The sequence below is a fragment of the Grus americana genome, chromosome 1 (genome assembly GCF_028858705.1).
Source record: "Grus americana isolate bGruAme1 chromosome 1, bGruAme1.mat, whole genome shotgun sequence".
NCBI lineage: Eukaryota > Metazoa > Chordata > Aves > Gruiformes > Gruidae > Grus > Grus americana.
In genome coordinates this window covers 95,266,685-95,284,893 of record NC_072852.1, presented here as the reverse complement: position 1 = coordinate 95,284,893, position 18,209 = coordinate 95,266,685, and the positions used below count along the sequence as shown (strand labels likewise).

Here is an 18,209-nt window from a genome sequence, read left to right as displayed (position 1 = left end):
TATAACTCCATCTTTTAAATGAAGAAACTAAGCCAGAGAGGTGAGGTGATTTGGCAAATGCTATTCTGTACTGAAGGAGAAACCAAGCCAGTATTAGAACTCTAGAGCCCTTGGCTTCTAATTAGGGGGTGAAGGTCCCTGTTTGCCATGAAACTAAAATATGTCAGTGCTTGCCCACATCCCAGACTGGAACGCAAGTTAGACATTTAAGAGAGAGGAAGGCAATCGCACTACAAACTATTGCAGACCATGCCAGCTTAGCAATGGTGGATGCTTCATTTTCACATCCTCAGTTGCAAAAAACCCAAACCACATTTAATATAATAAAAAAAAAGTCTTATATTTCAGTCTGTAGGACTGATCCAAAAATGTGTGAATCTGTTTTTCAGCCCTCTGTAGACTGTAAGAAACTGAAGACTGGGTATTGAGATCATACTTTCCTTTTGAATTTCCTGTAAACCCTGAGATTTTACCTGTGACATAAAGCTGCAAGAGGATAATAATCTCTGTGCAAGCTTTGCATTGGCAGATGGGTTTTAATGGATGACTGATAATTCTTTTATCAACTCATTTGTAATTTACAGTTCATGCATTTTTTGTTGTTGTTTTCACGATGGCTTCACAGCATTATATAGCAACCAAATGTAAGGGTGACAGTCTTTATCGTTATTTCTCAAAGCTACCATTGAATCTAGGGGGATATTTTGTCTGAGAAAGATTTGTGAAAAATCAGCTCATTTAAACAGTCATTTAAAGCATATAATTCTTTAAAGTTATTTTATTTCACAAAAGATGTGATTCACAATGAAAAGAGAATATTCTGTCTTGAACTAGGTGAATTAAGGCATAATCCAGCTGCCCCATGCAGAGGCTGTCATTGAAAGCCAATCACACAGTATTAGGCTTTGCTAGTTTACTACAAAATTAGATGACAACTCAATAATTTATGACAACTTAGTAATTTTATGCCTCTTTTAAAAGGTAGATGTAGAGATAGCGTGTCATGTTTGTTATTCTAGATCTTGGCCAGTAAAATAATAATTTGGCATTTCAAGTGGTTCTTACAAGTTCTTTTTATAATTTATTGAATAGAAGACTTGGAAATAACAAGACATCTTAGTCAAGTCCTGGGACCCAGACTCAGGAAAGCTGGGTGCCACCAGCTCCTCGGGCTGTCCTGCAACAGAGCTTTGGCCAAGGCGCCCCTCATTGGGGCATCTCTGTTTCCTTGCTCTATGAAATGATCAGGGCTATACTGACCTCTGCTGTCAATGGCCTTTGCGGACTAGTGAGTAAAGCTGCTGGGTACAGACTACCAGGTGGTATAAAAAAATGTGTGGGGCCCCTAATAACCAGGTTTGGTTTCAATAGCACCTACAAACTGCCTTGACTGACTGACTATGGAAGAAAGTCTCTCTTTCTAATGAACAAACACCTTTTACTAAAAGGGCTACTACTTACATATAACTTCCTAAAAGCTTGTAGAGAAGGAATCTGTTTCTCTATTCCTTGCAGATCCCAGTACACTAAAGCTGAGTACAAACACTGTATAGAGCAGCATAATGACCCCTTAAAAAAAAATACCCAAAGTCCAGTACAGTTTTCTTGGCCCCAAGTTAGACTTTTCACTTTAGACTACCTAGTCTTCCTAGTGTCTTGGTTTGTCACTTAAAACTGGTCTAGCTGTGTCTTAATTTTTTCATACTTTAGTATCTCCAAATACTTAATTTAATGGACTTGTACAATAAAGGTTGGCCAAAGGACATGCTGAAAAGCAAACTGACTGAAATTAGTATTTTGGCAAGCCCTCCTCAGGCTGATATCCAGGCTGCCTGCCATTCTAGCTGTGATCACACTTACTGTCCACAGATGTCCTGGAAAGAAGAGAAAGGTAGTCACTGGTGTGGCTCCGAATCAATAAAACCTGAAGTTCTAGACTTCCTTAGAAACACAGGTGAAGAGAATGAGCAGGCTAACCTGTTCAAAAAGTCTCTTTTGCCTTTCCACTCCTCCTTCACAAAAAGAATCATCAGTCTAGCTTGGAGTGTCAGTCCTTAGGTCACTAAATACATATGGGTGTTTTGTAGGGAAGTTTTCAAAGTGGAAATACTATGTGTTAAGTTCATTGTAATTTAACTTTAAAGTAGCTATTTGAGTTGATCCACTTTGGGTTGAGTTTTTACTGGAAAATGTATCTGCACTGATTATGTAAAGAAAGCCAGCCCAATAAACAAACCACCAAACAATACCCTTTCCCCTAAAACCAGAGGCAAACAGAAAATACATGGCTGGACAATAAACTTCTGTAAGTACTTTGTATTCTGTTCACGTTGGTACAGCAGCAGGAAACAGCATTATTCTTCAACAGCTATCACGCTGCAAACTGCTCAGCATCTCCTCCACTTCTTGTGGGGTTCCCCACAGACACTCCTGTGACTCCCCTGTAGAACCAATGTCACTAACACCAGGAGAATTTTGATGAAAAATCATGAACTGTGTAGCTCTGCCTTAGTCTTCATACACCAATAATGAAAAAAATGTCATCCTTGTCACTTGTATAACCCTAAACAAAGTCATCAGACTAATCCTACTACCTTATTTTTAAGCTGTAACTGTACTTTCAAAAAGACGGTTTTAAATCTATAGGCAAGTAGCGGAAGTAAGAGTGTCAATCTTAAGATCCTTTTAAGCAAGTGGTCTTATTGCTAGCCTCCTCTAAGGTGAGGGAACGTTGTTCCTGCAGAACAATGCAGAAATGCAGTGCATCTTCTGACAAATCTAGTGCTCCTTACAGTATCTGTTGTTCAGTTTCAGTTGTATTTTGGAAATGTAAGACTTGTTTTCTTTTCAGCGGGGACTTTGTTAATAAATTTTGAACTTAAAAAATGAACACAGAACAAAGAAAAGAGAATTATTTTGGCACAAGGGAGGAAACAAAGTGGTATAAACTGCATTTCAGTTCCTTTCAAATTATGATACTCAAATATACTTAGGGTTTGTTTGTTTGTTTTCCAGAAACTGTCCTATATAAAGGAAGCAATGGGCGGGTGAGTACCTGTGTTTACCTTTTATTTTACTCTGGAAATAACAGCAGGGCTGAGTTGTGACATTTTGTAACCTTTTCTCTCTTTTTCTTGTCAGTTCCTGCACTGATTGGTCGTGTGGGTAAGTAATTTTCCCTTTTTAAAGCCTTGTGGTTCTCCCACGCGAAGCACTGGCTGGCTGTCCTGGCACGCTCGGCATGCTCAAAATACCTTAGCCAATCTGGGGTTTGTACTTCTGCTTAAGTATGTCATCACCTTGTTGGCCTTTGGGCACAGATGCAGGCTATTTACCTGAAGAGGTTTAGTGGGGGGAAATGTACTTTGGGAAAGAGATGTGACCTTAGTTACTTGTGTTAGAGTTCCGGTTACCCTGAGAACATTTCCCAAAGGCTTTAACGTAGTCCTGGTCATCATTACAAAAAGCAAAAAAAAAAAAGTGGAATGTTTCTGAAATGCTTTAAAAAAACACCCCACTTTTAAGAGATGTGCTCTAAAAACAGTTACAAGGGAATTGGCTGCTTGGGCTCCTCACACTTTTAACAAGGCAATAAAAATGAAAGCTAGTCTGAATTGTGGCTGCTTTTTACCAAAGCAAACCTGAACTTGACCTGTTATTTTCATGTCTTTTTCAAACTGAAAGGAAAATCTGTTCAAATTATTATTACTCCATTCCTACTTAGAACTTTAAGCTGTTACTTTTAGAGCAATTCAAACTCAAACAACCTGGTGCTGAACTTATCTGAAAAATTGGCAGGTTCAATTCCCTGCTTTACTGGCCGTATAAAGCTACAATAAATGAGTAATTTGTTTACTGGGAATGGTATTAACAGTCTTTAAAAAAAGCCCAGCTTCTCAAATTAGGTATCCTCATCATGATTTCATAACCACAACTTTATATATTAAAATTAATAACATGAGATGATAAGGACAAAAGCGATTCCTAAGAAACTGGTTACTCTCTGTCCTGTTGAGCTGAACGCTCCTCTGACACGAGCACTCCCTGAAGCCTCCAGGTCAATTGGGTAGCGTACATCTGTTCAGAACTTTCTCTGTTGAGAATGCAACATTGACCAAACTTTTCAAGAGAAAATAAATTAAAAAAAAAAAATAATCTTGTCAACTCTGTGGGTCCAATTCTTTCTCATTAGCATCAGTCATTCTCTAGACTGGCTCTTTATGCGAATGCAACCACATCTTATTTATCAGAAAATGTGAATTCAGAGATACAGTTATCTCCGTTTGAATGTTGACAACTCTGAAAACAATTCATCTTTCTGAAGTTGTTTGCGTTTGAAAACCTACTGTATCCCTCTACATGATTCCGGAAATCTAGTAAATGTGGAGATAGATGAGAGGAATTAGAGTCAACACTAATTAATCTAGACTCCCTACGTGCACTGGGCTAAGCAACCTAACAATGCAAAAAGCCCAACATTTGATTGAAAGGTGGATCAGAGTGATTAATGTTGTACTCGTACAAAAGCCATCTTATCAAGTGTTTTGTGACAGGCATTAAAGGGGCTCCAGTAGACAAATGACAAGCTTTACCCAACTGAATTCACTGTGGGCCTTTACTGCATTGCTCGCAAAACCACATTGCTTTTATCCCAGTATATATTATTTCAGAGTGTTTCTACCTTTAGGATGGGATCTTTGTTATGACCGTCAGTTTAAACTTTGGGTTTACTATGTCTTTTCCTCTAAAAGTTATTGTTTGTTTTGTGCTTGGATATGATAGTGCATAAAGAGAGTGATACAAGACTGAAGCAGAGAGATAGACACAAGTAGATTTGCTCTGGATAATGAAGCATTGGGAAGAAATTAAAATAATTTATTTTTGCAAAATTAACCCCCCCACACAACCCTTATTCTAAGAGTGTTCTGGGCATCTCTGCACCACAAAGTTTAAGCAGTGAAGTTTGAAAGCCAGGGTCATGTAAAAACATTGGCTGTCATGGGTAGAATATGTCTTAGCTAACTTCAGACATCCTACATCAAGAGTGAGCGAGCCATCTCAGTATTGCCAACAGCCAACATTATTATTTCCTGAAAAAATACACCAGACTTCCCACTACACATCAGAATAAAATTAAGACCTTTCAAAAATGTTCTGTAAGAAATCGGTGTAAGGACCTAAACCAGGATCACCTCAAGTCCTTAGGGCACAGTGTGGGAAATCCAGCGTCAAGTCCCTCCTGCACAGGAGGAGATGTGAGTGTGCTTCTGGCATTTCCTGAGCAGTGCTGTAGCCACCAGCTGACCCACATGTGCAGAGAGAGGCTGGTCCAGTGCAGGGCAATGCAGTGATTTGAGCATGGCTGTATTGCCACCTGGCTGTGCCATCTGTGTCAGAATGGGGAATTGACCTGGTTTCATGTCTCAAGGGATGGCAGGACTATCCTAAAGCACCTGCGTTGGGTACCTAGCTGAGATGTTTGGGTGAGGCTCTCACATTGCCCGGGAAGGACAGGCTTCTCCAGAGAATGCCTCGAAGCAAGGGTCTAACAGAGGTGTTCTGATTTGTCCTCTGAGGAGCTCCAGTTTCTCTGATGACTGTGCAGAAGCAGTCATTTCAGTTTGGAGGCCTAGCATTAGGCATATTTCTAAGTCCGTTTTCCCACTGATGAGGACATAGGAATTTTTGCAGTAGGTTTGTTTTCTAGAGCATAGCCCAGGCACAAGAAACTAAAAGAATGTTTTCTTTTTATGAGCTTCGACCAATCTGTTTTTTCTGTGAGACAGTTGGGGGTCCGTTTCCTTATTTTGGGGCTGATCTGGCACAGAAGACAGACCCTGGATATCTGTTGGTCATTTTAACCATGCTACCTTTCTAGATTAAAGCAAAACTGTGCTGAAAGCTATAAAGAGCTGTAGAATTGAAGCTGTGATTTAAATCATTGAATACGTCTCATAATCCCACCTAGATGTCAATATTGTGTCTCCAGCTGGAAAAAGCTGGCTTCAGCTAGTTAAACGCTAGGATAGTTTTAGTGTAGCCTACAGAAAGGTGGCTTGTACTTGTGTAATTTACTTCCCAGAATAACTCACAATCCGGCATTACTGTCAATTGCGTAACAGCAGGATGAAAGTTTGTTCCTCTAAGGCTAGTGCATGCATTCACGTAGGTTAAATGCTTAGCTAGCCTGGCCTTTTAAGGAACGGAGGGATTAAATTAAGTACCACTGAGGAGAAAACCTCAAAGGAAAAGTAATATATGGGACACAATCTAGATGTGTATAGAGCAGCCCAGTGGATATCGTGGACTTTTAGCCCCAGTGGGAAGTGTGGGAGCACTACATCAGCTCAAGACTTTTAATAATAGCTTTAAACCTTAGGTTATTGGGACTTTGCATAATGAATTTTGCTCTCTTAATTTTGGAGTATGTCTCATGACAATAGGACAGTTGTTTTGTCTAATTCCTGTGGGGGAGTCAAAAGCCAGATCTTGAGAATCAACATAAAGCAAACGAGTAGCACAAAACTGCTGCAATAGAAAAATATACCTTTTATGTCAGAGCCTTGCTTGAATGCTGTATACACAATAACATACTGAAGAAAAGAAAAGGAGAATGGGATAGGTGAAAAGGATAACTATAGTGCACTACTTTTTCACTTCTTCAGAAGTGGCTATTAATGTCAAATGAAATAGAAGCATGTGTCTTTTCTGAGTGGTACTTGCTGATTCTGGGCTTACTGAAATTAGTTGCAATAAATCATGTCTGGACCTCCTTTGTTCTGTCCATGTTCTCTGCTTTGAAATGCATTGGCAAATTTAGGATCCACATTTCATCAGTGGTGGCAGCAAGGGTTGATGATGTATCAACTCAAATTTTGTACCATTTATCTAAATGTGCGTTATGAAAGAAAAAGAATTTGTCTTCCATGTTGGGATCATTTCAACAGTTCAGCAGTTCTGCCTGCAATGAAGTAGAAACATACCTGAGTTCCTTTATTGTCTGCATGTGGACTTGGCAACGATATTGCTCGTTTCAGAAATTTTTGAGCATCTGCACAGCTTTACCCCATGTGAAGAGTTCCACGCTGCTCCTCTTCAGTTGTATATTTTCTTTTGTGGTCCCTACAGTCAGGTATGAAAGGTGTGTCCTGCTTTAATTAAAACCAAAAGAGATCAAAATTCAAGAATTACCTAAATGAAAATTAAGATAAATGCAATTCCAATTTAAAAGGAAAAGAATCTGAATACAAGGCTCAGTTTCGCATTCTGTATTTGGATAAAAATACTTCTGAAATCACATACTTAGCTCAAGGACATGTGATTAAAACATTTCAAAAGGAGAAAATCAGACCATAAAATGATTGTGCAATATAAGCATTGAAATAATAATGTTGAAGAACAATAAATGCTTGACATAGCAAATTAGAGTTTAGGACATTCAAATTGATAAACAAACTGATGGATGTCCAGAACATGTAGTACAAATCTGAAGATGTTACCTTCTTCAACCACAGACTTAAGTTGGTGTTAAACCTTGAGGAGTTATGTAGAGAAGAATGTAACTAATACCTTTGAAAAGGTCATAGCGGGGGGTGAAATGGTATCACCGATACCACATTGCCAGATCCAGAGTGGTATTTTTCCTTAATAACACAGTATGGTTGCACGTAAAGAACTTGTTTAGGCTCTACAGTTGCCCCTGAGTCAATGGGACACTCTGTGCTTTGGTGGACTGGAACCTATCGAGTCTTTTCCTGACATGACTGATGTCACACAGAAGTACTTACCATGGGGCTTGAAAAACAGGAATATAGGCTGTATTTGTGAGCTGTGTTTGCTGTATAATATATATAGGCTCTCTATAAGCACTTTTTGCTTCAGATCAACTTCTGAGGCCCTTATGGGTCTTCCCTTGCACCTGCCTGGATCCCTGTGTCTAACAGAGCTGTGTGATCTGAAACCGGTTGTTTCCGCCAAGGAAACACAGTGCAGTGTTGTTCATTCTGCTGCGTAGACATCTGCTTGTGCAAATTCCTTCCTGCCTCTCCATACATATGTGTATGTTTTTATATTTTGCTTACTGCTCAGCCAAGGTGGTCCAGGGCATCACTCATGCAGGTAGGACAATAGAAATTACGTTTCATGTGTACGTGTCTCAAATTCACAATAAGCTCTTGCTGGAATATAGTCCCTTCACCTGGAATGGCTTGCTTGTGTAGGTATAGTTAAAAATAAAGCCTGGGCCCTGGATTAAGCCTGGGGCAAAAAAAGGATCCCCGATATTTTAAATGGTGTCACTGAAGGGGAATCTGTATTTACCTTGAAGATCAATGTGTTCAGGCAAATCAGTATATGCATTGTCATGTGCATTTTGAGTGGCTTCTTTAGAGATACCTAGTACTATTGCTGCTTTTTTAGGAGATTAATAAAGTGGGCATTTGAAAAATTAAAATGCTAAGGGGAAGTAGAAGGCAAAAAGAAATGGATGCAAAAAGAAAGCAAACCTCACCGTTCCAGTAAAGTAATGAAAAAACAATGTTGTGCACAAAGTGAGGTCACTTATAGCACACTTTCTTAAAACAGTATTTTTATCCTCCTGAGAAAAACTGGTAACTGTTAATTTGGCCAAATTCGGTACTTGACTGGTCTTGCTTTGTTAGATTGATTAGGGTTTTACTAGGTGTTATTTAAGCCCTTGGCTTTTAATTTTCAGCCAGCTGTGAGCCAGAATTTTGTCAGAAAATTGGCTAGCTCTTGGGGCCTTGTATTTAAAAGCTTCTCAGTACCAGTAAGAACGTATTATCCGGCCTTGACAAGCCTGTTAGTGCTTAAGGTGATGGGTTTGCTGTGCTGTAAACGACAACGGCCTTATTCTCACCTTGCTTTTCAGCACTCACACAGTTGCCCCGTGGCGTGGTTTGGTCTGTGGTTGGCACCAGGTGGCTAACCCCATGCCGAAGTTGTTGTTACCAACCAAAGCGCCCTGTCGGACAAGTCAGTGACAGTGAGAGTGCTTCGGGACGTTTGAAAAATTGGAGAATTTTATTTTGAACGTCTATAACCAGTGATCTAATCTAGAAGTAGTACTCTACTCTGGAAAACTAACTTTAGACTTTTCCATTTGTACACTGCTCCTCTTTTAAAAGTGTGATTTATACCACACCATAGCATTCTCCTTGTTTTTTCTTGCCTACTTTGAGGATTTTTCCTTTAAAAACTGAAGCAACTTAGTTAAAATTGATCTTGTGGTACTGGGTGTGGGTGCCCAGGCGCTGGCGGGGGAGCTGCAGTGCGGGCCCTGTGAGGAGCGGCCGGGGCTGCCCCACGCCGGACACAGCCGGTTCCAGCCGGCTCTGAGAGACCCGCCGCAGGGCGTGGCTGAGCCCCGCAGCCGAGCTAGTGGTACCTCAGGGAAAACATGTTTAACAAAGGCAAAAACACTTCACAGAGAGAAGAGGAGGGAACGGAAAGAATGAGAAATGGCAGCATAGGGAACACCCAGGTCAGAGGAGGAGAGGCTCCGTGGCGGAGCAGGTATTCCCTGCAGGCTGTGGAGGAGTCATGCTGGAGCAGGTAGATATTTCCCGAAGGAACTGCCGCCCCCGCAGAGCCCACACCAGGTAGAGGAGTCAGGAGTGAAGCTGAGCCTGGGAAAGGGTGGAGGAAAGGTGGTGTTTTAGTGTTTGTTTCTCACTACCCAAATCTATTTACATGCGATAACTTAACTTTCCCCAAGGTGAGTCTGTTTTGCCCATGGAGGTTATTGGTAAGCAATCTTCCTGTCTTTATCTCAACCCATGAACTTTTTTGTTGTATTTTCTCCCCTGGCTCATTGAGAAGGAGGAGCGAGAGAGCAGCTGGGTGGGCATCTGGGCTTTAGGCAAGGCTAACCCACTGCTCAGGTGGTCAGATAGCCTTTTAGGTCCTTTTGAGATGCCTTAAGTTACAGCAGACATCTGCAGAAGGCTGGCAGGGATGACGTGGGATCCATGGGTGGCCAGTGCCTTCCAGGGCAGCAGCTGGAGGTCAGGAGTGCCTTGAGGCCCCTTGAAGTATACTGGGCTTTGACCCGTGGGTAGCTGGGCCGAGTCCTGTGAGTCTCAGGTTGAGCTCAGAGCCTAAATTATTCTACTAAAGCAAATCACATTTCTTGCTGTTGCCTTCTCAAGAAAAGGGGGTTGATACAGGGCTTAGCTAATGTTTATTGTATGAGTTTGAGCACTTCAGTTCAAACAAATCCTGTAGCAGAGCTGTTTCACAGCACATTGCTTTGCTTTTGTTGAGTTTTTATTCTGACCTTAGTTACACTAAACAGTTTGTAATAAGTAAAATCCCAGATTGTTTCACCTCTCCTGAAAAGTAGAATCATATTAGCTTCTGAACATACCGTCATTAGATATGATGCTTTATTTCTGGATGCTGTAATTTGGTGAGGCTCTGGTATAGATGTAATCTAATGCCTATTGAAATGGGTAAGAGGAATCCATCCTTGGAGTTAAGTGAATTTAATTGGAAAATATTTCATCTGACTAATTAATAATTAAGCAATAGTTTTAATTTCAGTTCTAAGATCATAAACAAGTAAGGAAACTGAATACCTCTAAAATATAACCAGCATTCTTAAAAAAATCTAAATGCTTTTAATATGGAAATTTTTGGGGGGTTTGTAGCAGAAAGAAGTTGGTGTTTTTTGAATGAGTAACTTGGAACTCTTTGTACATGTGATGACAGTGGCAGAGAGGATAAAAGAGGATATCTTGTCGAAATTATGCTTGCTAGTAAAAATGTGGCTTTCCAGTCTTGGAAATCATTGCAAGATTTACTGAGGTTGTCAAAGAATTGGTAGAGAGTTACCTTGCACTGTGCTGGCTGAAGACAGGTACCAGTGTCCACGAGATGGAAGCAGACACAAATAACTGTACATTTCAAAGCTTGCATATAGCTCATCGGCTTTAGTTGTTCAGGAAAATACATGAAGGTTTTGTTTAAACTCTTGAATAAGTATTTTCTGCTTTGTTCATCTGGAGATTATTTTATTTTTCATTAATATTTTATAATTGTTATGTAGATCTCAGTCTGTCAGTTTAACATTCCCTGAACTTACTATATTTTGGTATAGTTAATCATTATGTGCAGGACTAGCCTGTGCCTCTGAGGGAAACATGAGTGAAAAGATTCTTGGCTTAAATAGAAAATTCATCAAATTTCTCTTCAGGTCTGTTTATTGGCAAGTGTTATGTGCCTGTGAGAGGCAGGGGGAGAAACAGGGTTTGGGATGTTAACTCAGTGAAACTGTCATATCTTTGATTGTATGCTTGTGCCCTGGTAACTTTAGTATGTAACTTTGGATCTGGTTGTCTGGGTGGTACTGGAAGCCTTTGATTTTTGGAGTGATGCAGAGACTGATTTGAAGTCCTGAAGGAAGCAAAATATCCATCAACTTTGACTGGAGTTTTGCTTGAGGACAGTCTGCAAGACCAGTAATGTGAATCAAAAATCAGACCTGGCAAGGCTAGGAAGCATGGCTCACGTAATATCAGCACTTGTGTATATTACAGTGAAGGCTCTTTGCTGCAATGCTTATTTTATGGCACAAGTACGACACCAATACAAAATGAATTCCTTTAGAAGTGAGAGAAATATGTCAATGCAATTGACTTCAATGATTTTCTGAAGTCTGCAGTTCAGTTTCTCTCCAGCACTTAAACTTCCAATCTTACAGATTGGGCTGAATATATTAAAAATAATGACAAACCTGAAAAATATTTTTTTCTTCATTCAAGAAAGACTTGTTTCTGTCAGAGCATGTCTCCCACTCTTGGTAACTTGTCAGTTGCTCAGGGCTAACAGGATTGGCCCCAAGGAGCCTGGGTTTACTGTAAGAGCCATGTCAAAGCTGTTAGTTTTTCTTCGAGGCTGACAGTCTTCATGTGATTTTTATCTGAAATGTTTTTCTTTTCCATATTTGGCCTAGAGTTGTTTTATGTGTGTGTGAATACAATAATTGGATTTGGAAACTGATGCCTTTTGAAGATATGATTTTGATCTGAAGATATGATTTCCAAATAAGCAGGGTAAAAGTCATGATGAGAAGAACCCATCTTCTTGCAGTGATTTCAGTACAGTTACAATGTTTTAGTGCACTGGAGAGTATTTTAAAAACTGACCATTTTATAGAATATTACACGTTATCTTTGTGTTTTATCTCTGGTCTTTGCATTTGCTTCCTTTACAGAACTGCTAGAATGCAAAATGTATTGGGGGGGGGGCACTCCAAGTCAGTTGGAATATAAGGAGGTTAGCAACCCAGAGAGGCATATGGTGTGTTGTGTGATGCAAGTGACCCAATGTCTGGGTTGCAAAAGATAACTGAAATATTGCAAAGCCTAATTTTTATGAAGTTACCAGCATAGTAGTACTATAACAAATTTATTCTGCGAACATGCTTTTTGGTGTGGCAGCAGAATCACAGATAAATCAAAAACTAATAAATCTATCTCACCGTGTCCAACTTTAATTTCTGATTTTATTTTTATTTAGCAGTAGTGAGACTCCAACTCCAGCTTCGGATGCTTATGTTACCACATTGAGAGGTCAGTTTTCATCTAATTCCTGTCAAGGCTGATTCTGAATTACTAGAAAATTGAGAAATTCGGTGGTGGTTGGATTTGAGAAAGAGCAAAAGAGCTATGAATTTTTGTATCTCAAATAATGCTGTTTGTGATCTGGAGATCATGTTATATGCTGACGTTATTTTGTTATTGTATGAATCATGAAAATCCTATTGAGAAATTAGTTCTGTGTACTTTTTATTGCACTTAACTTAATGTTCCCAAAAATACATCTGCTTAGACAGAACATTAGCATTTTATTCTGATTAGCGTATTTGATACTTTTCCTCAAGCTCTTCAGGTGTTTCCTGTGTTGTTTCTGTCATGATGATAGGAATAGGAATCAAATGTTACTCTTGCTTTATGCTTGTTGATCTACTGCTATGTGTATCTACGTGTACGTGGGTATAAAAAACCTTAAAATAATACTGCTCTTTTTCAATCTCAGATGCGGCTGCCAATGTTCCTCCCGCTCATGAGATCTCTGTTGAGAGTCCTGCGGGTGGTACCATCCATGAGATTGAAGATGCAGACACTACTGTGAGTGTTGGGTTTTTTTTCATTTGGTTCAGCATTCTGTTGCCTTTTCTAAATAATATTGTTGTGGTCATTTGCATTTCCTAGTACTTAAAGTTGTTAGCAAATTAAGATTTCATAAAAACAGGGCATGAACTTTAGAAAGTTTTAAAATAATTTCCTGGGCAGGTATTTTTTTCATTTGCAGAGGATTTGCAATGCCGCTTCTCCCACAGTGGGAGAGAATGGGTCAGTTGAGCTATCAGGTAAGGATTTTGCTGGTGACATAGGACTGGACAGGGAATGCCTAGGGCTTCTGAGACCTCCAAGAAGAATATGGAGCATTATTATTCCTATGGAAACACAATACATCTTTGTGGTGGGTTGACCCTGGCAGGAGGCCAGGTGCCCACCGAAGCTGCTCTATCACTCCCCTCCTCAGCTGGACAGGGGAGAGGAAATGTAACGAAAGGCTCGTGGGTTGAGATAAGGACAAGGGGAGAGATCACTCACCGATTAGTGTCATGGGCAAAACAGACTAGACTTGGGGAAATTAGTTTAATTCATTACCAATCAAATCAGAGAACGATAATGAGAAATAAAAACTAAATCTTAAAAACACTTCCCCCCCACCTCTCCCTTCTTCCTGGGCTTAACTCTTCTCCCAGTTTTCTCTACTTCCTCCTGCCAAGCGGCACAGAGGGACAGAGAACAGGGGTTGCAGTCAGTTTATCACGTGTTGTCTCTGCCGCTCTTCCTCCTCAGGAGGAAGACTCTTCACCCTCTGCCCCTGCTCCAACATGGGGTCCCTCCCACGGGAGACAGTCCTCCACGAACTTCTCCAGTCTGAGTCCTTCCAACGGGCTGCAGTTCTTCATGAACTGCTCCAGCATGGGTCCCTTTCACTGAGTGCAGTCCCTCAGGACCAGACTGCTCCAGTGTGGGTCCCCCACGTGGTCACAAGTCCTGCCAGCAAACCTGCTCCAGCCTGGGCTCCTCTCTCCATGGGGCCACAGGTCCTGCCAGGAGCTTGCTCCAGCACAGGCTTCCCACAGGGTCACAGCCTCCTTTGGGCATCCACCTGCTCTGGCGTGGGGTCCTCCATGGGCTGCAGGTGGATATCTGATCCACCATGGACCTCCATGAGCTGCAGGGGGACAGCCTGCCTCACCATGGTCTTCTCCATGGGCTGCAGGGGAATCTCTGCTCCTGTGCCTGGAGCACCTCCTCCCCTCCTTCACTGATTTTGGTGTCTGCAGAGTTGTTTCTCTCACATATTCTCACTCCTCTCTCTGGCTGCAATTGCCATTGCGCAGCAACTTTTTCCCCTTCTTAACTCTGTTATCCCAGAGGTGCTACCCCTGTGGCTGATGGGCTCGGCCTTGGCCAGCGGTGGGTCTGTCTTGGAGCCAGCTGGAACTGGTTCTGTCGGACATGGGGGGAGCTTCTAGCGGCTTCTCACAGAAGCCACCCTCCACTACCAAAACCTTGCCACGCAAACCCAATACAACCTTAAATTGCTTAAATTCAAGGGTCCATGTGGTACAATTGTGTAGGACAGCAGAGAGATGGCCTAGATAGCCTTGAAGATGCCTTCCAATTCTCTGCTCCTTTTCCTGAACTTTTATTTATCATCTTACAGTCACCCGACCTCAATACTGAAACAAAACTCCCAACACAGGGAATCCTACATCAAGTATCTAAAACGTCTCTGTAGAAGTGAGCTGGCTTTCAGAAGTGCCGACCACCACATAGGTCCCAGGGAAGTATTCACTTCCAGGAAACAGCTCCTCTGCGTTAAAATGTAAGCCTAAACTCTAGATTCCAAATGCAGTATTCATGGGCTTACATGACTGAAGAAAATTTTGCAAACCAGTGATATGAATCAGCTGGCTTTTGTTTTCTTATAAATGTGAAACTCTCAGTGGATTTACTGAGAAGCTTACAAAGTTGCACATGCTGCATATAAGTAGAAACTGATTTATGGTACTGGGTTTAACTGCGCTGTTCTGTAACCTAGTATGGCCATGAAACAAAGCTGGGCCAAACTGTGCTTTCTTCTAGAGCTTTCAAGGCTGACTGTGGAGCTCTGATACTGTGCTTCCAAGAATAAATACTGAATATGAAACAGGCAGACAGCTTCTGACTCAAGTCCAGGGTCTGACTTTATATTACGTATGAAGACTTGTGGTTTGGTCCCATGTATACCATTATTCTTTTTTGAGACACAACTGCCTGAAGTATTTCTGTCTGAGCAGGGAATAGGACCACTCAGTAAATCAGAAAGAAACCAGAATTAGATTGCTGCTGCTGCTACAGTGTTTTCACTCTATACAGTTACATCACACCTCATCATTGCTCTGTGCAGCCAAAATGCATTGCAGATTACAAGACCAAGAGTCAGCAAAGCTCATCTTCTGCACTCATATGTTGACTGCACTTTTGGTTTTGAGGGACTGATAAACGATTGAAACTACATGACGTTGCAAACAGCCATATAGTAGCAGCACATATATACCTGCTAGGTATGTATCTCTCAAATGCTAACTACCTTTAAGCAGTGTACCAGTCATTATGGTCCTTAACAAAGTTATTTACTAAAAAAGGGATGGGAGGAGGAAGAGAATTTAACTAAAAATTTTTAGAGGGTCCCTAAACAATGTATAAGTTGCTCACTGGTGACAGCTAAACTTTCTGGAGAAAGGTTTTTCCATTTCCTGCACCATACATAACACAGGCTGCAGTGTTGCTGAAAAGGTCTGTTTTGTTGGCTCTCTTTTTTCCTTTTTAATGGGGGAAAAAGCAACAACTGCGTGTAAATAGCTGAAGACATTTGGCTATTTGGCTAAAGTTAACTTAAGCCAGCCTTCCCTTCCCTCCCCTACAAATCTCAATTTTTTGTTTTAGAACAAACTAGTAAAACAATATCTGTTTTTTCTCATGTCTTTCAGTATATCACAAGGAATAATATGCTTGTTGTAAAATACTAGAGAACTAAGCAGAAAGTGTTCTTCCTGTGTTGCTCAGTCATTCAAATTAGATTAAAACTTGGAATTCACTGCTGCCCCTGGCAGCCATGATAGCTACACATGTCCCTGATGCATTGCACAGCCACTGCTGTGGGGCTTCTTGGGCAACTGTAGACCTACCAGTTGAAGCCCACCACTTTAGCTCAGCAGAGGTCCATGCAGATCTCCCAATGCCCATTGTGTATCTGGGGGGATCCTTCACTTACTGAGGCTGAACAATACAGGGTGTTGTTCTGAATGTAGAACTTGGCAAAGGTAACTTGTCTTCCAGGTGGAATAGTAAGTAGGAGCCTTGTGATAAATGAGTAAATTTGGGGTAAATCAGCCTATTGCTGACTGGGCTCAAGTGAGCTGTTCATATATCCATAGTTGCACTTTAAATTGCCTCAGGAACGTTCCACACAACTGGATTTCTTTTTGTAGCTGAGGTCAACTAGATGGCCTTGCACTAGAGTAAAGATGTGCAAATGGAAAATAGAATTATCTGCAAAACAAGAATTCTCAAAAAATGTTCTTGCTTAGATTGCCTGATTAGTTGCCACTTCCGTCCCTGAGGCTTCATGAGCACCCCGTTACAGTGCAAGGCAAGCAGGTATGCTGATGGCTCAAGTAAGCATGCTGTGCTTTGGACTGCGGTTCTCACATGTCATTAAGTATATCCGTGACCATCAGTGTGGCTCACCAATAGTGCCCCGAGGTATTCCTGTCCATACAGCATTTATGGAGAGGGCTTAGGCTTTCTGCTCCTTCGCAAGCCAGAGAAACCTCCAGGTTTGCAGCAGCTGGGGAAGTTTCTGGCCCACATGAGAAAGATGTTTGGACCCAAGCTTAGGAATGTCATGTGCTGTTGACAGATGCCAGACCGTATGTACGTATACATATCTAGGGATGCTTTTTACATGGAGTAAATCCAGGATAGGTAGGAATCTGGTCTGTGGTGAGTAACGAGGATTTATTTCTTGGAAAAAAACAACTGGCAAAACAAAAAAAGGCGTTAAATCACCTCTTGTTTTATCCCTTCTTCCTTCCCTTCCAGATCAATAATGAGATAAAGAAGCAGGATGAGAAGCTAGTGAGACCTGTAACTGAACAGATGATTGAGTTCAGCATTTTGATTGTTGGTGAAAAGTACAGTGAGGAGCTGAGGGACCCAGCCGCTGTGAAGCGTCAACTGCTCTCGGAACAATTCATTTCTCAGGTAATTTCCTTCCCTGGCTTCCTTTTTCTTTTTGCTGGCTCTGCAAAGCAATAGCAGCACACAGAACCTGTGTTAGGACTGCCTTTTTCTCATGGGCTCTGCAGATCCAGCTTAGGGCTTTTGTTGCCTGAGGCAGGCTGGAAAATATTCCCCCACTATGAGAGTACACCGTTCTGTCTGACATGCTGCCTTTTTGAAGTAGCAGAGTGCCATATGTTGTGTGTAGCATACCAGTTGCCAAAAACCAATTACTCTAGTTTTCTTTTTGTGTTTCTCATAAAATAGACTGCTGTCATTTTTGCAGGCAAAACAGGTAAAAGTATGCTTTTGGGAGGATCAGAAAATTATGCTGAACACCTGAATGGGGACATACTCTAAATAGGACCCTTCTGAGGGACTGTTCGCTCTCTCTCCCCCATTTTCTGATTTTCTTAATTTACTTTGCCTCGTGTTAGCAAAAGAAACTGAGCCAGATGTTACTAATAAATGAAAAACATTTCCACTTATTTTAGTGGACCTATTTCTACCAGGGCTAACTTTGGCCTTACAATCCTTTCAGAATTTTCAGTACGTCTCCCTGTCAGTGTTACTGCAGTAGAGCTTTTAAACTCACAGAGAAGTGACAAGATTCTTGTTTGCCTCTTGATGCAACTTCATTAGTTCTTAAAATATTAGGACTTGAAAATCTTAAATTTTAAAGATACATTTAACATCTCTCTAGTGACCAGTCTGCCTGGAGTTTATTTCAGTGCTTTCTAATCTTGTTGTCCAGTTCAAGTTCTTCTGCAATGTAGTTGGTTTGAAACTGGGGAGTGAAAAATGCAGTTTGAGGGTCTTAGCAAACCACCCTGCCCA

The 18,209-nt window shown here is 41.1% G+C and overlaps 1 protein-coding gene across 1 annotated transcript in view; it reads left to right on the top strand.

Annotated features, from left to right (window-relative positions):
• The window catches only part of IMPG2 (interphotoreceptor matrix proteoglycan 2), a 61,926-nt gene that overhangs the window by 20,542 nt on the left and 23,175 nt on the right, over positions 1-18,209 (top strand). Inside the window, exons 4-8 of the mRNA XM_054815613.1 lie at positions 3,016-3,047; positions 3,142-3,165; positions 12,541-12,593; positions 13,060-13,151; positions 17,193-17,354. Coding sequence (XP_054671588.1) covers positions 3,016-3,047; positions 3,142-3,165; positions 12,541-12,593; positions 13,060-13,151; positions 17,193-17,354 — 363 coding nt within the window. The remainder of the gene's footprint in view (positions 1-3,015; positions 3,048-3,141; positions 3,166-12,540; positions 12,594-13,059; positions 13,152-17,192; positions 17,355-18,209) is intronic.